Source organism: Pogoniulus pusillus, chromosome 6, assembly GCF_015220805.1.
Source record: "Pogoniulus pusillus isolate bPogPus1 chromosome 6, bPogPus1.pri, whole genome shotgun sequence".
Taxonomy (NCBI): Eukaryota; Metazoa; Chordata; class Aves; order Piciformes; family Lybiidae; genus Pogoniulus; species Pogoniulus pusillus.
In genome coordinates, this window is record NC_087269.1 from 22,962,396 (window position 1) to 22,984,544 (window position 22,149).

General features: G+C 41.1%; 1 protein-coding gene across 1 annotated transcript in view; it reads left to right on the forward strand.

Moving 5' to 3' along the window:
* Positions 1-22,149, forward strand: part of ZSWIM8 (zinc finger SWIM-type containing 8) — a 75,614-nt gene that overhangs the window by 19,590 nt on the left and 33,875 nt on the right. Inside the window, 4 exon segments of the mRNA XM_064144932.1 lie at positions 5,723-5,876; positions 6,922-7,016; positions 19,126-19,298; positions 21,086-21,193. Of these exon segments, the coding sequence (XP_064001002.1) occupies positions 5,723-5,876; positions 6,922-7,016; positions 19,126-19,298; positions 21,086-21,193 (530 nt within the window).

Sequence of the window (22,149 nt, forward strand, 5' to 3'; positions counted from 1 at the left end):
GTTCCACCCCCCATGGCTTTGAGGGTGGCTTTCAGCAAACCGTTGTAGCGTTCAATCTTCCCTGAAGCTGGAGCATAGTAGGGTATGTGATAGATCCATTCAATACCATGCTCTTTGGCCCAGTCTTTCACAAGATTGTTCTTGAAATGAGTGCCATTGTCTGACTTGATTCTCTCTGGAGTTCCATGTCTCCACATGATTTGTCTCTCCAAACCAACAATGGTGTTACGTGCAGTAGCATGTGGAACTGGATAGGTTTCCAGCCATCCGCTGCTGGCCTCTACCATCGTCAGCACATACTGCTTGCCAGAACGAGATCGAGGTAAAGTGATGTAGTCAATCTACCAGGCTTCACCATACTTGTACTTTGACCATCTCTTACCATACCATAAGGGCTTGATTCACTTAGCCTGCTTAATAGCAGCACAAATGTCACAGTCATGGATGACTTGGGTGATAGTGTCCATGGATAAGTCAACTGACCTATCGTGTGCCCATGCGTATCTTGCATCTCCGCCTTGATGTCCAGATGAATCATGTGCCCACCGAGCTAAGAACAGTTCACCTTGGTGCTTCCAGTTAAGGTCAAGATCAGAGTTTGTATCAACTTGAGAAATTTTAGTAGCTTGATCTGCCTTCTGGTTGTGTTGGTGCTCCTCAGTAGCTCTGCTCTTAGGCATGTGTGTATCTGTGTGCCGCACCTTCACTGGAATTCTCTCCAGCCGTGCATCAATGTCCTGCCATAGATCAGCACACCAAATAGGCTTTCCTTTCCTCTGCCAACCATTCTTTTTCCAGTCCTTTAGCCAACCCCATAGAGCATTGCTACCATCCATGAGTCGGTGTAGAGGTGAAGGATAGGCCAATTTTCACATTCAGACACATCAAGAGCAAGTTGGACAGCTTTTACCTCAGCAAACTGACTGGGTTCTCCTTTCTCCATCTCTTGCTTCAGTAACTCTCCTGGTAGGACTTCAGACTGCTGACTTCCATCATCGCTTGTTTCCAACAAGATGACAGGAACAGGTGTAGCCTTGTGCCCAAGGTAGAATGCAGGGTTGGCCAGGGAGTTTAGGAAGCAGGTGGATTAATCAGGTTAGGTTAGAGACAGAGAAATGCTCTTTTACATCTCAGCAAGCCTATGAGTGAAGTAGACATCACCATTGTTTCTCTTTCACAGCCTAGTTCTTCTTTTTCACAGCCTAGTTCTTCTCACCAAAACATTCCAGCTAGCTTCAAACTAGCACACTAACTTAAGTGAAAGTACATTTTACTGACAATAAAAGCAAACAAATTCTTAAGGTTCATTTTACAATGACAGATTTAACTTTGTACATGGCAAATCCTGTAAAAGCGATGTGATAATTATAATTTTTAAAATTAGATTTGTAAAACAGATTTTATAAAACCCCCGTATACCTCCTTCATTGGTCAATATTTCATTCTGTTTATTTCTTGTTAGTTTTACTGTTTATCAGAAATGCTTCACTTAATTTTCTTCATGTCCTTGTTCTATGTTTAGTTGTCGTACTTTGTTCCACTCTGTTACATTATGGACTGAAGCCAGTGGGAAAAGTGAAGGGGAAATGTGAGATGGGGAGCAGGGATAGCTGTAAAATCAAAGCTGTAGCCTCATCTCAAAAAAGGTAATGCAGCCTTATGTGCCATTTTTCTTGAGTTAATATATAACAAAAGTGTGTCCTGTCTGCATTGTTTCGTATCTCTTGAAGTCTAAATTTTTCCACTTGTGTGTATAGTTTAATTTTAGATATGCATATCATGTAAAAGTAACATGGTGGAAATAATGTAATCACATAAGAAATTAAATGCTTGGCCCAGTTGTTTTTTATTTCAGTTCCATTTATTCTCATGGTCTTTATTTTGCTGATCATTCAAGCAGTTTCTTTTCTATTTGTCTATCATGGAAACTCAATTATTGTACTGATGGAATAATAGCTCAATCTGGACAGGATCTGTTTATATGAATAATTTGCTGTAACTTGTTACAGCCTACCCTGTATTAGGAAAGTGTAGGCAATGTAGCACCCGTGTCAGGAAAATCTGCAGATCTTGTTTCTGCTGGTGTTTCTGTGTGGTTTTGTGCATAGCTTGTGTCGGCTGTTTTGGGGTTAGGGGTCTTTTTGGTTGTTGTTGTTCCTGCAGGAATAATTATATTTATGATAAAGTTTTGGCTGTTATAAAATGGCTATAAAACTGAAACCCATAGTTCATACGAAACAGTAGCTAAAATGGTACGATCGTCCTTATCAACACTGTCTGTTCCACATAGCAGCAAAGAGATGAGGTGTGATTTGTTCAGAATGGTTTAGATATGCTTGATCCTGCTTCTTAGTTGGGAGGTATAGGTTGGCTTGGCAAAATCCCTCCCTGACCTGCGTTTTGCAAGTCATTTAAGATGTGAGAATTGTTTGAGGTTGTTCATGCTTTGCCTGTTGCTTTAACCTTCAAAGACTTGAAATGTTTCTTTTGTTCTGCTTGGGTCATCATGTCTGCTTCCCAAGAGGAAGCAGTGATTCGTGCTAATTTTTATCCAGAATTTAAAATTACCACCTTCCTTGGATAGATTTATCTTACAGATTTGTCAATTTTGTATTATATTTGATTTCACTACTGTTTAATTTTTAATATCGAATTTACAGTCTTCCTTGATGTCCTTATCTTTGCTTTCTGAACAAAGGCTTTGTTGCTTTCTCATTTTCTATTAGCAAACTTATTTTTTTTTCTTGCCCGAAATATGTTTATTGTGGAACCTGAGAGTACCTGTTTTATAGCTAATACCGCTTGATAGAAGTGTCCACCAACCCTAGATTTGCATATCTAGAGAAAACCTTTCTGATATGTCATTGTTTGTGACTCATAAGAGATTGTTCAGAGTCTGATTGAAACACTGAACTCAGACTGTCCAGCTGACTTTACAGGAGGCCTAATAGGGAAAAAAGCTGTGATGCTCTGAGTCACATTCTAGATAAGTGTCTCACCTTGGCTACATAGGGGAGTGCCCCTTGAAACTTAGCAATTCACCTGCTCTTCAAGTAACATTGAAAAAAAAATGCCTACTTTTAAATTATTTTTCACTATTTCCTTTCCATTTCTACTTTCCATTATAGAAAACTCAGCATTTTAGAAAGATGCATTTTTTTATAGAAGAGTATCACTTTGTAGGTTGCCTAACAGATTTTACTGCTTTTATCTTACTCTGAAAATGTCTCAGCTGTGTGCTGTTACTGCTGGATTGTGGGTTATGGTATGGCAGATAGTTGGCCACCTGTCTTCTGCTGATGACCACTAACACAATACAGCTGATTAATTATTTAATCAGTTCAGTGCAAAGTCAGCCTGTTACCTTTGTTCACTGGGTAAAACTGTTGAAATCAATCTGGCTGACTTGCACTGGACTTGCTCTGGAGCAGTTGAGGAGGGCTCATGTTGTCTTCCCACTTGGAATAAATGTTTTTTCAGGAAAGATAATTTCAGCAATGTGTCATAATATTTTTCTCGAGCTAGTTTAGTTTAGCCTGAAAGAGGACAGCCATGCTGTGTAATTGAGAGACTGGAATGATCATACAACTGTTCCTAGTATTATTATCATTGAGATCTAGTAACTGATTGTATGTGTCCTAATGCATTGTAACAGTAATGTATTTTCAAGAGTGAGGTGTACTGATAGAATAGTCATAATTTACCTTCGTTGCTTTTTTTATCAGCTCTATCTCTAGCATTTCTAATCCAACCTTCACACCTAATACCAAATTGTTGTATAAAAGAATGCCATCTAGGCTGCAGGCTTGCAGCTCTTAGAAAAATGTGCAGGTGTTTCAACCAGTACTGAAGTTTTTTTTCTTAAGTCTTGTGCCTTGCAGAGCTTGTTTAGATCTAATATCTTTTCTAGTATTGTGTAATAAAAAATTAGATAAAGTGCTGCTATACTAAAAGTGCAATTAAAACCACAAGAAATAACTCTATTTTCAGTGTTCAAAGCAATTTCAAGAATGTAAGTGCTGCGGTTTGAACTTTCCATGCTATCCACTACTACTGTAGTAGCATCAATGATATTTAAGTTGACTGTGTTGCGTTAATTAGAAGCATGATTCTTTTTTTCTGTTATTGACTAATTATAAATAGTAAGGTTGTTTTGTTGGTGGCAGTGGGGCTTTTTTTGGGTGGGTGTTTTTTTGATTGGTTGGTTGGGTTCCTTCCTTCCCCCCCCCCCCCCCTTTTTTTTTTTTTTTTTTTTGACTTGCTGAAAGCTTTACACCTGTTCTGGTTGCCAGAAGTAGAAATGAGATAGCTTTTTTACCAAAATCTCATTTATCTAATGGGAAGGAACACTCTACTTTGCCACTGTTGTTCATTTTACAGTCTGCTGCACTCACATTTGTGTGTGGGATGATAGCACTGTTAAACAGATGCTCTGTCTAGATCATGAAGTGAAAGTCCCTGGTGATGAAGAAATAATCCTGAGTAAAAGGCTGACTGTCTGGGTGAAATAAATGCTTCCTAATGAAACTAATTTCAATGCAATCAAACAATCATAAATGCAGATGTTAGAAAACTGTGTTTCCTGGTCATATTTATATCATCCTTCCATTTGACAGGTCTGCTCAGTACTGGGGGAGATGTTGGCTGCTTTGCTGTGTGCATGTACTTTCAAAGCCCTCTCCTCTCTGTTTTGCAGCTTTTTGAAGTGGAGGGCCTCTCTAGGCAGAGGATGAGAAAGCACTTACTGACATCAGGGCTTAATTTTTCCATTGATATATTGCCTGGAGGCCAGTTGGAAGGGAAAACTGAGGGCCAGATTGGTTTACATTCTGGCTTCCAGTGGTGTTTTAGAAGCTGGTTAAAGAGGTGAAGAGACACAGCATTAAATATCTGAAACTGAATTCATTAGGCTCTTGGCAACAGGATTTGGAAAAGGGATTCAGAGGTGCTGTGTGGTGTATCAGGAAATGATCTGAGTAAAGCAGTGAGGTGCTTGCAGATAAGAGAAGTCTGACATTTCACATAGAGTGTAATCAAGCTCGGAGCAAAGCAGAAACACAAGGCCCCATAGCCTGATGATAAGGAATCTTCATCTGCACTTACAATTATAAGAAGTAGAATTAGTTTGGTAGAAAGGTGATGGTTAAATGTATTTATAATAATAGTTCTGTTTCTACCAACTAAGATCTTCAAGGGCCTGGTGTAGTCAGCACTGTACAAATGTGTATTCTCACTTGCTTCTGTAAACAACTTGAGATACAAAGACATACTCCATGGGAAAAGTGATGATAAGGGAAATAATTTAAATTTGACAAGAATTTAAAACAACAAATGCAATAGCCAAATACTGATTGTTACCGAAGAAGTCTATACTAAGGTTCCTGGATAACCTTTCAACTGTTGTCTTGTGCATATATGCTGTAGTAGCTCTTTTCTGTTGTAATCACCAGGCTTTCACAGCATGCTGCTGCTGTATTCTGACAAATGTATGAAAAATATTTGGTTACTGTAAGTCTTGCTAAATTACTTCAGTCAGGAGACAAAATTTGAGTCAACGATGCCTGCTAGGCTAATATAGCTCTCCTGATGATGAATGGGTTTTTTGGGGAATGTGTACCCATGCCCTAGGGGACTTGGTGAGATGAGAGGACATGGAAGAGCTCCCTATTCCTATGGTGTCTTTAGTCTCTCATGAATTTTGTTCTCTATCTTGTCTTGCTAGATGGGCTGGTGATCCCATTGGTGGAATTGTCTGCAAAACAGGTTGCATTTCACATTCCATTTGAGGTGGTGGAGAAAGTTTATCCTCCAGTGCCTGAGCAACTGCAGCTTCGAATTGCCTTCTGGAGTTTCCCAGAAAATGAGGAAGATATCAGGTAATGTATATTGTTTCTGTTTTGTTGGTGCTTTAGGACAGTTCTGTTTGCTAGGGGAGGCTGGTTGTCCTTTTAATGACCTATGCATTTGCTGCTTCTGCTCTTCTCACATGCATTTTCTATGTGGATGGATAACTATGAGATATGCTATGATACAGGATTTTGTTTCAGAATAGGCCGCTGTACCTAAGTTCCAGGAAAAGCACATACACCCTTAAGTTTGCCTGGCAGTAAATAGTTTGTAGAGTTTTATGCTTATGTTAGTCTTACACAGTATTCTTTCCAGTTTGAGTCTCTTGCTTGAGTCAGAGCTTCAACTGGGCTTAGTATGCTACACAAGACTTAGAATTATAGAATGATAGCATCAGTCAGGGCTGAAAGGTGATCATAAGGATCATCTAGTTACAGCCCCCCTGCCTTGGGCAGGGGCACCCTACCCTAGATCAGGCTGGCCAGAGCCCCATCCAGCCTGGCCTTAAACACCTCCAGGGATGGGGCCTGAACCACCTCCCTGGGCAACCCATTCCAGGGTCTCACCACTCTGTTCTGTTGGTGTAAGTATGAGAATCTGGTATAAGATGGGGAAGGTAACGTCAGAAGGGCTGAAGTAATTTGCAAGATCCCCTGGAGTGGGGGGAATAGAGCAAATCAGGTGCTTATACATGTTCATTATTCTGATGAGCACAGGTGTAAAAAAGCCCTCACATGAGCATGCAGATCTGGAAGTACAGTGTTCATTGTGTCATGCTATTGTTGGACCTTAAACTGATATTATGCTCTCTATAAAAGCTTAATGTTAGACTAAGAATGAATGTATACTTACTGAGGTTGAAATTCCTAGAAATACCGGTGGCTATACACAAACTCGGTGAGGATGAGACTAATGGTTTGTATGGTTGAATTGTAGTGGAGAAATGGCAGAGAAGAGCCATTTGAGATAGTAGAGGTTTTTCAAAAGTCAAGTCAGTAAAGAATGAAAGAGGTTAATACTGCAGAGCATCTTGAGAACAGGCTGATCTTAATGTGTTGTGCATCTCTACTGCAGATTGTACTCATGTTTGGCGAATGGTAGCGCAGATGAGTTCCATCGAGGGGAGCACCTTTTCCGGGTGAGGGCTGTCAAAGACCCTCTCCAGATAGGTAAGGACATTACACCTCCACATCTCTAGATATTTCACATTCCCCAAACCATAAAACTTTACCTGCAGTCAGGCAGCAGCCGTGTGACCATGTCTGAAGATGAGCTTTTCAGGCATCCTAGATTAAACTCCCTAACATATATGTTCCTTGTAGTGTCTTGAGCTATTAAATACTCTTTATTTCATCCTCAAGTCAGCTCAGCTGTGAAACTCAGTGAAAAGTCAGAAGTATTCTGAAAATTAGATCCTTAATCTGTTTTAGCATTGTGAAAAACACCACTGTAGAATGCCTTTATCTTCATAATGCTTAAACTCTTCATTGTTAAAGAGACCTTGATTTTTCAGTGATCTGGTCAAATGAACTCTTTGTCTAAAGTGCATGTATGGCAGAGAGGAAGTTTGCAAGATTTAATTGTTCTTGTAGCGGAAGAGTTATGTTAATAGCACAATTACTCGCATAGTATTTTATCAGAAGGAAATCTCTGTTGCTGCACAGTGGATTGTATCACTTATCTTGTTCTTTTTATGTTTCATGGTTGTAGAAATTAATCTTATCTTAAACAAAGAATTAGTCTCTGGATTTTTCATCAAGTCCTTTGGAGTAAAGAGCTGGCTTTTCCAGTGACATCTGCTATACAGGAAGGCATTTTGTGAAATAAAGACATCAGTATGTCAAGGTGGGCCATGTCAATCCAGTGCAGATGTGGCCTTTTTTTTTTTTCTGCAAATGTATACTTCAGAATTAGATTAATTGACATGTGGGAACTGGCTGTAATAAGAAAAATGACAATATAAGAAGCTGTATAATGTTAAGGAGGAAAGTTCCTGCATTTTCATGTGATGAAGGATAGAGACTCCCATGGACCTGTTTAGTTAAGTAAAACTTAATGATCAGTGGAATGAATAAATTTAGATAAAGGATCCTCAAAAAGGAAATAAAATGGACTCACTGTGAAGAACTAAGAGGAGGAGATAATCACTGAGATACACAAATTGCAAGAAACTATCAACTACTCTTATGAGAATATAGGGTAGAGCATCTGAAAAGATTTTTTTTCTAGACTGTTGTCTGCTATAAGAACAATAACAAGAATTCTTTGGAATTGTGTATGTGTGAGGCATGTGTTTCATAAAGAAAGGTATACTGAGTTGTCAGTGAGACCAGACTGCAGTTTTGGAACATTTAATAACATTGAGATAAATAAGATTAAACTGACTTTGAGTACATTCATAATCTCCTGATGTCAGCACTGAAATGCTGAGAAAGGCCTCTAAAGCATTTACTGAGCTTCAGGAAGGCGAACATTTAAGAGAGGCAAAATGAATTGAAATACAGCTAGGTGAAATTCAGTGATTCCTGAGGCTTTCATGATGGAAAAGAGCAGAATATGTAATAGACCGTGTCAAGACTGGATTCAAAACTTGTTTCAGCAGTGAAAAGGTGGGAAGGTGTAAAGCAGTGTAAATGAACAAATGAGCCTGTGCTTGGGCAAAGAGGAGAGGAGTAGCACAGTGAATGGAATCATGGTATTATTCCTGGTTGAAGTAACTGTCCCAACCCCGAGGAATTTCAGGTGTGGGAGGTTCAGGTTCTGGGGCACAGAATTAAGGCACAAATGGTGTCAAATGCATAGACTGGCTTTATTGCATTCACACGACATACACGCATGAGGATAGGGGTGAGGAGAGGCAAAGAGTAAGAGAGGCAGGGGAGAAAAGAGGAAGAAAATAAAGACATACCCCCATGCAGAGAGAAGAAAGCCCACCCTGGAGTCGTTTGGCATCCTGAAAGTCCATTTGATGAGAGTGGGTGGGGAATGTTCTGTCTGCAGGTCGGAGTTTCTCTTCTTTTACCTGTCAGCCTCATTGAATGTGCATGTTTTTCTGAGAATCACTTAGCGTTTTCCAGGAGTGATTTGCATCTGCTTGTACTAATCCTGAAATTACCTCTACTCAAACCAATGCATATTGCTTTCCCTCAGATCTACGAAAGGGACCAATGTAATCTATCTGCCACATTTTCCAAAGCGTTTTTCCTTCCCTTAAATGCAAAGGGTCACCTTCTGAAGGGTGATTTTTCAATCGACTTCAGCATTGAGGGCATGCTGAGATGCACATATGACATTGCTCCTGAGTAGTGGGCCATTCTCTAGATGATGCCTCTTTGAACAGGTCCTGCATCCCTCTGTGTCCGTGCTTTACATGCAGCCACTCTAACAGTCTTGCCCAGTCCTCTCCTACTGCCTGAAGAGATGCTAGCCTTGCCAGTTCATCTACTCTATTATTCCATTGTCTGACTGGTGTACTGCCATTCTGGTGGGAGGGAACCCATTCCAAAAAGAAATTTCCCTGCTTAGCAGCAGGACATGAGCTGGTAAACATGAGAACTCATGCTGGGAAGTGTCCTTGAGCCACTGCTGGCTCAGGAAGCTAAGCTGTGGACAGTGAGCAACCCACGCACACCTGCAGGGGGCTGAGCCTGCCGGCCCCCTGGGGCAGACACAGCTACAGGGGGCTGAGCCTCCTAGCCCCCTGGGGTGGACACCGCAGGTTGTTTTGACACAGGGCAACCTATCTGCATCTTCCACATAACTCTGAGCCAATCTGTACTGTCCACTTGTGCCAGCCCCAAACTGATTGTGCACGCCTTCTCTGAGCACTATTTAAGACATTGCACTGCCCTAATAAAGTGTACTGTGTGGCTAGCTGCTGAGTCGACTTGTCAGTACCCCGATCTTGCCTCTCACCAGCCTCCTGCCTTCGACGAAAGATGTTCTGCCATTGCTCCTTTTGCTACAGTGGCACTCGATCAACATCCCAGTTATTCTGTTCCCAAAAAGAAAGCCATTCTGTACCTCACTTAACCATAATTATTTCTTCTTTCTTATCCACTCTTAATGCTACAGCGTGATACTTCCATGTCTTTCCTTCTAGTTTGGATAAAGCATCTATAAACCACACATTTGACAGGTCACTGGAGCAGTTTGGAGCCGCCATAATAGTGCGTGCTGGCACTGATTTCTATGTGGTTTCCTTGAGCACCTTGTCTGTTATTGGCAAGGTTTTAGCAGCGCCTTCCTCTCATGTCAAAAATATTACCGTAGTGTTTTATTTAAGCATACCATTTTCGAACAGAAGCTCTCTGTGCAACTCTGTCTGGGGGAGGAGTTCCAGAAAGTACAGGTTTTATCACCTTAAAAGGTCCCCTTAAAACTGGTGGTTGTTAGGTAATGATTTGCTCTGTGTCTTGCGAAGCAAGAGTCACCACAAATAGTCCGTTCTCCCAATCTGAGTACCTCTTTTCAGCATCTTTGAAGCTATGAGATTAAAATGCAGTTGGCCCAGTGGGGCCTTCAGGCCCTTTTTGCCACAAATATATTACGTTCCTGAGGTGGCAAATCCCCACTCAGACTGAATTGTATCAGTGGGATGGATAGGTCCCAATGCTTGATAGGTGTTTGCCTCAAAAATTAACAATTCTAAAGCTTCCTAGTGTACAGGGGTCTATTCCCATGCTTTCCCCTTGCATAGTAAATCATACAATGGCCTAGCAGTGATAGAAAAATCTGGAATGTGTTTTCTCCAGAACACTAAAAGCCCTAAAACTGATTGAAATTGCTTCCTTTTTTCTGGTATTTTCATCTGGTCTAGGGAAACTGGGATATCTTGTGGTATACATACCACCCCTCCTTTCCACCAGATACCAAAAAACTTTACTTCAGTAGATGGCTTTTGCATTTTGTCCTGTGGAATTTCCAAATCGAGGGATTCAAGATTGTCTCGGTTCTAATTTAAATTCCCAGAGACTCGAATAAACTTGATAGAACCAATAACAATTTGTAGAGTGCCCTCCCCTCTTCCCCCTTCTTTCCCAAAGAAAGGCATTAGATATAGGGAAAGAGAGAGCTAAGCACACCCGAATTAATCAATCTCACTCCATTTGGAAGTTAAAAGGAAAAGTTTAACAATAACTTAGAAAGGTATCTGAGGTAGGGAAGTTTATAAAAGGTATAGGAGAGGGAAAAATAGCAAAATACAAAATATATAAATACAACCCGAGTTTGTGATGGTGATTTTGTCTGCCTCATGTCTGCCATGTGGTATGGTGATATGCAGGGAGTGGAGAGAGGTGCAGAGAGTGGGGTGCAGGGTGAGAGGTGTGGAGAGAGAGAGAACCGGAAGTCCACATGTTTTTATGGGACAAGAAAGGGGGAGTGGGCTAACCATCACCTGGTGGTGTTCAGACCCACCCCTGGGAAGGGGTCAAGACCCCTAGGGTCAGGTTCAGGGTTACTCCCCCTGGAGTGTTAACCCTATACGAAGGTACTTCACAGTTTTCTCCTGTGTCTGTTGGATGGGTTCAAAGTCTTCTCCTCCTATTAAAATATCATCAATATATTGATAAACTCTTAACCCCTGTTTCTACATCAATCCTGGCCAATTCCTGAGCTAAAGCATGGTGTGCCAATGTTGGGGAATGTATAAAGCCTTGAGGTAATATGGTAAAAGTAAGCTGTTGGCCATCCCAGGTAAATGCTAATCGATCTTGGTCCTCAGGTTGTGTTGAGACCAAAAAAACCATGTCTTTAACATCAATAGTTGCCATTACCTCATGTGCTTGCTCTTGAATGGTTGCTCTCAGTTCAGCAATGTTAGGCAGGGCTGCTGTCAATGGACCAGTGTTGACATATAGCCTTCTTATTATAATCTATGGTCAGTCTCCATCTCCTGTTAGGTTTGTGTACTGACCATATGTGGGAGTTAAAATGGAGAGTGTATTGAAATCAATATTCCTCTGGTTGTCAAGGCCTCAATAACTGGAGTAATACCTTCTCGAGTCCCTAATGGCAATGGGTATTATTTGACATTGGTGAACTTTGACAGTGGAAGAACAGGTGATGTTTGCATTAATGGAATATGCCCTGTAATTGGATTAGTCAGTGGAGCTCCAAAAACCCATAAATTGCCCTTAGAATCTTGCCATTAGTGGCCTTTTCAATGCATCAATGCCTATAAGGTTCATAGGAAAATCACCAATGACTGAGTGTGAATAGGATCATCTAGTCCTGGCAATATCAAAATAATTGTGGTCATCGTCACTGGACACAGTTCACCTAATGCATTGAGAAACACTGTTTTCTTATGTGTGTTTTCCTGCTTGATTGCAGATATCTAAGCACCTATATCTACTAAAAAGGTAACAGTTTGCTGATTTGGACCAATTGCTACAGTAATTAATAAGTCTCCTCTGTCATTTAGGGTGAGTTGTCTCAAAAATACCCATTTTCCGCTACCCCTCGCACCCTCAGAGGGTGGAGAACTCAGTTTCCCTGCTTCTTCTTCAGCTCGGTGGTTTTCTCTGGTATAGTTTCCAAATCTATCAGGAGAGCTGCAGAGGGTGTGCTGAACGATGCAGCAGCTTGGGTTTTTTTCCTCTCTCAGCCTTCCTTGCCCCCAGCCCTTCACTAACAGCTCTAACTTAGCTGTGGGGAGTCCATCCATTAGGTCTCGTGGAATCCCTTTATTTATTCCAAGCTGCCACCTGCCAACTGAGAAATTTGCCCTGCCTCTGACCACTTGCATAAGGTAAGCCACTTTGCTGTCCAGGAGATAATTTTTGCGGTGGTAAAATCTCCATTCTCACAACCTCTGAGTCCGCTCTGTGCTGTGATCTACCTATGGGACCTCATTTTCTCCCATAATTTATTAGTTCCTGGGCTACCTCCCCTCATGTCCATGCCTTCCTACCACTTATTGGTCTACTGGGGTAACTGCGCTTCCCAATGCAGTGGTAGTTCTGTCTCAGAGGCATGTCTCCTGTCGGGAAGATAAGAGTTAACCTTCCTTCCTGGAAACGCTGTAGAAACAATCGTGGGGGAGCTGCCACTTCTGGGCGCGCTGCATTCACTCCAAGAGCCGCCACTGGCACTGGGCTTACCAATCAGATTTTGAACGCACTGTACTAAATCTTTCAGCTGCCAATCTTCCAGCTGCTTTAAGATGGTCTTAGATATCCCTAGAGATAGGGCTTGTTTGTACCATCTATCTCTTGGAGAGTTCAGCTGTCTGGATCTCCAGTCACTCTGTTTGTGTTGGTCTCTTCCCGTATGTCTCATGGGGAAGTTTGTAGGACCTGTCCCCCTGGAGGTGTCCTTTACTGACTGGATCTGTCTGTGCATGGTCCTGGGTTTTTCTGTGGGAGAAGCACCAGATCATCTCTCCCCAGACTTTCTGTCTTTGGGAGAACCAAACCCAAACTGGCGCCCGTGGGCATTTAAATCAGTTAACAGTTCAGCCCATGTCATCACATGTTCTTGTGCATCTTCCTGTGCATTTTCTGTGATCGCCCTTTGAATTGTCTCTATATTTTTCATTGCTCAAATTTGCAGGCTCGCTGGCAGTCCCCTCATAACAGGGTGTAACCGCTCTGGATCTACAGGAGCATTTAAGGGGCAATTGTATTTTCCCTTATCGTATATTGCCTGCACACAGACAAGTCTGTGGAGAGCTGTGATCAGGTCAGAGGAGCTGGTAGCTCTTAGTTCTGTGGGCTTCCCCCTATAACCTGGACAAAAGCTGCTTCCCCAGTAAGCTATCTGGGCAGTGAGGCTCTGCATCCCCTCGGGTTCACTAATCAGGAACACGTCATCCCTCCAGTCTCCGCCTGCTTCCTCTGAGTCTAAAAGGACTTTGTCCCCGCCAGCTCAAGAGACTCTATAGACATATTCTGCCACCAAGTCACCTGGCTCTCTCGCGTATTTGATCTGCAAGTCACTGAGCTGCGTGTCTGTGTACCGCTTTTTAACAATGGTGGTAGCTGCACCATGTTTTCTGCCCTTAGAGATTTGAGTCTTTATTACAGGCAGCACGCTTTTTTGTCCCATGGCGTCTTCCTCACCTCTCTTCCCCGCTAGCTACAGGGGAGTCCAGTTGGGAACTGGGCTTTCTGTGTGACTTTGTAGCTTTTCGCCGCACAGAGACAGACACAGCAGAATTCTCTGAGTCAGTAACAACGTCTCTCCTGCCTGACTTTGAAGAATTCCCTTCCCCCAATTTGTCCCTCGGGACATTCTCTGCTTTTCTCCCTGGTTCCTGCAGTTGCATATCACTCAGTTGATATGCAGAGATGGGGGGGTTAATGAACTGGCATCTGAAGAAATTATGAGTCTTTCTTTCACCTGGCTTCTCAATGCGTCTGCAAGGCTCTTAGTTTGTGCCAGCATAATTTCCCAAATGTTTTGGCTCCTTACCTTTTCCTCTAATAAATCCTTTCCCAAGGCCTGAATTCTTTTCTCATAAATTTTGAATTCAACCTGAATGTGGGTCACCACTGAACCCAAAACAACAGTGTAAAATTCTGTTGCAGACTCAGTAATCACAGGGTCAGGATTCTCAGCTAATTTCTCCAAGATTTTCTCTGGATTTTTACAATTTTGCTGAGCCCAAGTTAAATCAAGTCCTGTGATTATGCATCCATTCTTGTGAAGAAGTTCTACTATTGAACTACCCTGCTTGCTGCGCCATTAATGTTGTGGAGGCAGGGAATTAATGCGGCCGAGTCAGGAATTTTATAGAAAAATGGAGTTATTTTATTTTCCCAAAAACCCGCACCCAAAACTATATACAAAAATTAATTTGGTTTTAATTAGCAGATTCAGTTTGGTTGAGAAGATCTACAAGGATACCATAGGTAATTTGACTGTTTTGGAAGACAGAAGTTGGAAAAGAATGAGCTATTAAATAATAGCATTCCCCACTAATAATCACACTGAGCCAAAGTTACTCACAGGTGAGTCAGGCTGGCTGAAAAGAATGGCGTCCAGCTGCTTGTCCACTCTCTCTCAGAGGCCATCTGAGGGTCGTTAAGGCCTATTGAGCCTGCATAAAGGGTGCTTAAGGTGGGAAGCCCTCCTTCGGAGCAGAGCGCTAGGGGCTCCTGCTGCAGAATCTATCCAGGCAGCTGGCACGAACTCTAAGGCAGGAACCCCAAGGAGGGAAATATCTCAATATTTATACCCTTCCTAGACAAAGAGCAGAGCCAGAAGGGCCCCTTGCTCCCCTCCCTTCATGCCTGCAGGACAGGGACGACGATGATGACACAAGTCTTTTCACGCCTTTTCCTCTCCCATTCAAACCACAGAGGGAAAGGAGTTTAGGGGGTATACAGGACTCCAGGACAGTCAATCTGTAAGGTGCCCTGTTATCTCCTGTGGTCAAAAGTACTCCTGGACTCCAATAGCTTTCTGCTTCCTTCTCTGACAATATTATTCCTTTCAACTCCTGATAGAGACTCTCCACACATATTCGGTCTCTGTCTCCTTTGAAGATCTAGAGTATTCCTTCTTTAATTCTACCAATCTGGTTGGAGAGTGAGGTGTTTATTTACTATCTGCATTTGGCTATCTGTGTCATCATAGAGATATTCTATTTTGACTAAGGGACACAGATGGGGAACTTTATCTTCTACCATCTCAGCCCTTTCCAACTCCCTTTGTGAATGTGTTTGCCTTATGCCATTCTCTGCTAGTTGTAAGTCTGCCGCTGCAAAGCAACTCTTCTCCTCTAACAACCGACTTCACAGTTACTCTTTCAACAAAGCGTTTTGCTGCTGTGCCTGTTCCAACTTGCAAAGAGTCAATGGCTACGTTAACCTGATTATATCTCTGTAATTCTCTATCGCTGCTGCCTAGCTCACCCCTAAAGCAGCACAAACCAAACCTTTACCCTTTCCAGATCTTACCCTTGCCTCCTTCTGTAGGACAGTTATCCTATCAATAATACTCTGAGGCTGAGACCAATAATCCTTAGCTCATGCTTGCCCTGGGATGGAAGGGTGCAAAGCATGTATTTATAAAAACTTAACTTCTCTATTTCTCCCTCAAATGAGTGGGCCAAATCATGAACCATTTCTGTCATTATAGAGCTCTTAACAAGAAACAACAATTTCAGGAGGCCCCAACACTTCACAAGGTTACAAATGGAACTAAAGCCCCTACAACATCCACAAGATACTACACAACAACACTAACACTCAAACAACAATGGTAACTTAATACCCTTCTGTTCAAGACCAACTGCAGTGACTGCAATCAATTGCTACGCAAGAAGTAATAAACTACTCAAAACAATGATAGTAACTTAATACCTATTGGGACAATCCCTGACTGCGATGTCCACAACCTAACGCCACACAGGAAGCAACAACTTGCTTCCCATCAAATCGGGACCAAAACTTATTCCCAGTGGCTGTTAGACACTACACAGACAACAGAAAACAATACAATTAGGCTGTTCTTGCATAAGCCTGCCTTTTGCTTCTCTCTCCACACACCCAGACTTCACTCTACCTATGCGCTTCTATTTCTGAGAATCCCACTTCTGAAAACAATTCATTGTCCCAGTCTGGAGGAATCTCACGTGTGGGAGGTTTGGATTCTCAGGCACAGAATTAAGGCACAGTGTCAAACACATAGGCTAGCTCTATCGCATTCACACGACATACATGAGGATAGGGATGAGGAGATGAAAGAGTAAGGAAGGAGGGGGAGAAAAGATGAAGAAAAGACATACCCCCATGCAGAGAGAAGAAAGGTCACCTCCGAGTCATTTGGTGTCCCAAAAGTCCATTTGAAGAAAGTGGGTGGGGAATGTTCTGTGTGCAGGTCAGAGCTTCTCTTCTTTTACCTGGCAGACTCATTGAATATGCGTGTTTTTCTGAGAATCACTTAGCATTTTCCAGGAGTGATTTGCTTAGCCAAGCCCACTGTTCAGTTGTGTTGGGCATGCGTGGTGTGGTAGGGGGTTTCCAGAGTTGAGCCCTCCTTATCTGGCCAGTTTCTCCGAGATGAACTGTTGATAAACCAGGAGCTGCTAGACTGTGATTGAGTCAGAATCAGTGTCACCACAGGAAGCCTTCACCTCCTAGCTGTGTTAGGTGACAGGAGCTCAGTTCCAGGTGTGGTGGTCCAGAATGGTGGTCTTTCAGTCCATGCAAGCTGAGCAGTCAGGCAGGTGTTCTCATGGTAGCATTCACAAGCTCACTCTGCGTTCCCTGGATGGCTTCTTGTCCAGTTTTTGCATATTAGGTAACTCTTTAGGGGTCTGAGTTCTTGCAGGAGGGGATTTTTGGGACAGTGAGTACAAACAGGATGCTCGCTTATCATTTGTCAGAAATTTAGCTCAAAACAAGGTTTTACTGAAATGTTGGGACATATTGTTTATCTCAGGCTCTGACAGTAATCATTAATTTAATCCAGAATTTTTTTTCTCATATGGTTTCCTGTGCTATCTCACAAAGAGTTGTTTGTGAGAGCAAGACTGGTGGTGCAGAAGAATTGGGCAGAGCTTCCTGAATTAGCAGCATCAGTAGTCAGTGTGGTCATCAATCTGCTATTATAGAGTTGAGCTTGTGCTACATCATGCTGAAGTCCTTAAATTTTCTTTTGTTTCTTTTTATATATATATTCTTCCCTCTTTTCATTTGATCAGTTACCTGTCTTCATGGTAAGAGCTTGATGGGATTGTTCTTCTCTAACACCTTTTGAATACTTCTTTTTCTCAGTGAAACAGAATTGCTGAACTCCAATTTGTGAAATGCTTAGATTGCTTTTGTGAAAACTAGAGCATTTTAGCTTTAGTCTGAGATGCTTCTAGTGTAATAGAGGGACTGGCTGAACTGTTTGGGTTGTATTATTCCATGAATTAGAACTGTAGCTAATAATAAGCACTGAAGTAATTTTGTGTCAATGCCTTTTTTTTTTTTTTTTTTAATTCTCTTCCAATTTCTAAAATGGCTGAAGAATTTGGGTGGTGTTGTGTGTACTAATCAAAATAATCACCCACATCAGGAAGTCGGTTTGAATTCTGGTGAATGGAAGAAATAGGTTAAGCAAAGTAAGAGCAAGTTTGTGTTGGCACAGGGATTATATTTTGAGGAAAAAATGGGGCACATTGTTTTAAATGAGATTTAGTAGATCATGTGCACTCCTGAACACCATCAGAGATTCATAGGTTGGGTTAGAAGGAACCTTAAAGATCATCTTGTTCTGACCTCCTTGAGATCATTGTTATAAGCTCACAATATCATAACAAAAACTTAATCTCATTGGTTTATAATGCACTTCCTTCTGCTGCTGATGTCCCAGGCTATTTGTTTTCACTTAAGGTAGATTGTTGGACCAAATTTTCCTTATGGCTTTGATACTCTTGGTCCTGTGATTCATTAAAACAGAATTTGAGGCTAGCAGAAAGAGTCTGAAACTGATACTTGTTGCTGTAGAGAATGATTTAATGGTTGTAGGGACCTTCAGGACAAGTAGAAGATGCATGTTCCTTATGACCCTTTCCTGCTGTTAATGTGTGTGCCTCTGGAGAACCCATTATTTGTAGAAGAAGCTGCATTATGTGTACAACTGGTAGGTGTTGTGCAGGAGCTTACATAAAGCCAAGTCTCATTAACATTGTCATTCTACCTGAGATGAGATTCATAATTTATTTGATCACAAATTAATGGGGCTGAATTAATCAAAGTGTTATTACTGAAATGTCCCTTTTCCATTGCTTTTAGTCTCAGCAAGACTGAATTTTTGTTTTCCGAGTACATGATGTATAAAAATATTTGCAGAAGTGCAAGGAGGTACTCAATTTATGAGAAATAGGTAGCGTCTGTAGGCTCAAAGTAAAACCAAATGTTCCAGATGTAAGTGCTGCCTTTTTCAGTTCGCTGTAAGTTTGTGAAAGCTGACTGACTTGGAAGATGTCGTCTAGCCTTTTCTGCACTGTTGCCAGATTTAATTAACATAGAAATTCTCAAAATAGAGTCTAGCTTTGACTTTGTGATCAAACCCCCACACTTTTCAGTGATGGCTGTATCTAGTTTTGTATTTATTTGTTAAACATTAATGTAAATATATAAATAAATGAATATTTTAAAAGCTGATATTTTTCATGTTTATAGTGTGCCATGCCTCTCTGCTAATGTTACACTGTAGATGACTGAGAGAAAACAAGTGCTGGAAATTCTATATCCGTGTTTTGCTGTTTAAATGGCACAGACCGAATCTGTTTCCCAAGCACCAGAAGAGTCACTTTGCACTTTTGAATTTTCACAGGTTTCCATCTTAGTGCCACTGTGGTACCCCCACAGATGGTGCCACCCAAAGGTGCATACAACGTGGCAGTGATGTTTGACCGATGCAGAATCACATCTTGCAGCTGTACCTGCGGAGCTAGGGCCAAGTGGTGTGCTCACGTCGTGGCGCTCTGCCTCTTCCGCATACACAACGTAGGCCTTTAACTACACTTCTGCTCTCCCCTAGGCTTCTCCTCCCAGACTCTCCTCATTCTGGTTTTATGCAACACATGCTTTCTTCAGGAAAATTGTTCTTGGCATTCCTTTTGCTTGCAGATTGTGCAAATGTTCGCTCACAGTTGCAGTCTGCAGAGTGAATTGTCTGAGGCACTGAACTGCAGAATGTCCTTTGATAATGTGCAAATCAAGGGCAGATACTGGGTCCTTTTAGGCCCCTTTCTGCTTCTCATTTAAATGATAGAATTACTCTTTCTTCAGTTCTGCAAGGAGTAAAAGGTCACCAATAGTTAGCCTTTTATTAAAAGTCTTTGTAAATATGGGATTTGAAAGCTTTTTCTGTGGGTTTTTGATCAGAATGCAGAAATAAAGTAATTTTAGTTGCTACTGGCCTTTATGTTCACCAGCTCATTTTAACATGCTGAGGCAGGTAAGGCATTTTTCTCTTGTAGATTTCAGTCAAATTTATGTTTTCATTTGACTGCTTGTGTTTTGTGTGACCTTGAATGGAATGAAAACTAGGTGTTTCTTATCCCAAAAAACTCCACGTGAAGATAGCTGAAATAAACATCAAAGATACAAGTTGAGAATTCAGTATTGTAGACAGATTAGTTTCTTCAGTCTTTGGGAAGCTTAGAAGCATACCTCTTAAGGAAAGATATATCCCAGGTTATTGAAAGAAACAGAAGATATCCTGCTATCGCTGAACATTTTATATCTAACATGCTTATGTTCAACTCCAGATTTTTAAATAAGGACTAAAAAACTTGCTTAAGCTTATTAAGTAGTAGACTCAAAATTGTGAAGCTTATTAAGCTTATTAAGTAGTAGACTCAAAATTGTGAAGTCATCAGAATATCAATATACTTTCTGTACTTGCCACTGGAGAGTTGGAAAAAAGTGTATTCTGCTTTAAATTACTCATTCCATTTTGAAAGATGGGTGTGCAAAGTAAGGATAGGAAAGAAATTTGTATTATTTACACTCCTAAAGTATGGACATTGTGTAAAAGTAAAGATAATTGGTTTTCCTCCAGTCCTTTCTTCTATCTATAAAAAATGATAGTGAAAGGGTTTCCATATTTGTGTATACTGACTGCTGACACTAGCAAGTTACAAGCCAAGATATATTGTTCTATGAAGACAAATTAATATCAGAGGCATCATCTTTATATTCAAACTGTTCTTGCCTCCTGTTTCCAGGTTACATTTTAGGTAGGTGACATCTAGGCATTCTTTTGTTATGTAGAGTGAAAAAGGTTAAGAAACTACTGGTGTTTTGGCATATTTCTGTTTTTTATACTACAAGTTGTTGAAATCTGTGGAAAGAGGCTGATACTAATACTGAAGAAAAAACTTATAATGAGGTGAAAGAGGTGGTTTTGATTCTGTGAAACAGCCTCCCACAGAGCTGGTCGGTTTGCCAGAAGCTTTAAGAGTAATGTTCTGTTTTAGAGGTTTGTTTGTGAAAACCCTGCCAGTATTTATGCAATTGCTAGCAACAACAGATCTTAAGCACAGCTGTTAAAGCAGTTTCCTTGACAAGAAATTATTTAAAACATTTTTATAAAGCTGTGACAACTTACTTGCATCTTATCTGCAATACACTACATAATTACAGGGGAAGAAAACCCTGTCCGTCAAGACGAAGCATGATATGCATCAGCATAACTACTATTCATTACACTTAACCCTTTTCAGTAGACACAGCTTCATGAAGTCTGACCTGTTAATGGTGTGTTCTATCTCCTTTTCTTTCCTCAGGCATCTGCAGTATGCTTGCGAGCACCTGTTTCTGAGTCCTTGTCTCGCCTACAAAGAGACCAATTGCAAAAATTTGCCCAGTACCTAATCAGTGAACTTCCACAGCAGGTAAATGGAGACAATAGGACTAGCTGGTTGCTGAATTTGGTTATGCTATTTAGTTGTGACTTGCTGTGAAGGCTTTAGTTCTAGCCCTTTTCAGATTTGGCATTCTATTATTTGGCGATTATCTATTGCCAAGTAAAATATTTGAAATGTCTTAAAAGGAGAATGAAGAGTGGCTATTCATATTAGTATGAATATACTCTCATCATAAAGTCAACGCATGGTGGTGTAAACCTTAGGCCAACAGACGTCAAAGGTTTTTTTGTGTGTATGCTTTGTTAGTTAAGTGGAGAAGACCACCCAGGGGATGTGTTGTATGTGCTTTAGATGGGCATTTTCTAATGCACGCGTTTGATGACCTTTCAAGTTCACAGATTACAGGGTGTCAGGAGTTGGAAGGGACCTCCAGAGACCATTGACTCCAACTGCGCTGCCAGAGCAGGACCATATTCTTGGTGTTTCATAGGAATCATTTGGGCTATGGGAAATAATAGACATGAAATTTTATTAGTTAAGATTTCTCCCTTATCACTTATTCCATAAGTTTCTATGCTGTTGAAGGTCAGGATGCTTGCATCATCTGCCTAAAAAGCTTGCACAAAATACATGAGTACCTAAATGATTGTGAAATGTTCGCTTGAAAAATAGAAGAGCTTAGCAACTTTTTTATGCTGGTTCAACCAAAAGAGCTAAAGGAAAGACTGATCTATGTGGTTATCACATTTCAGTAGTGTGTGCATAGTGTCTTAAGTAGGAGTCAGCAGGTGCCTAAAATTCATGTTACTGTGCTGTGCTTGGGGCACTGAGATATTCTATTGCTAACATGTCCTTGAAATTTCCTATGGAAATACTAATTCTCTTATGAGAGGAATTAGAGGAAGAGTATAATATGAAAGTTCAGCACCCATAGTGTATTATTCTTGCCGCATTATGTAACAGACAGAACTTTTCTTCTCTCT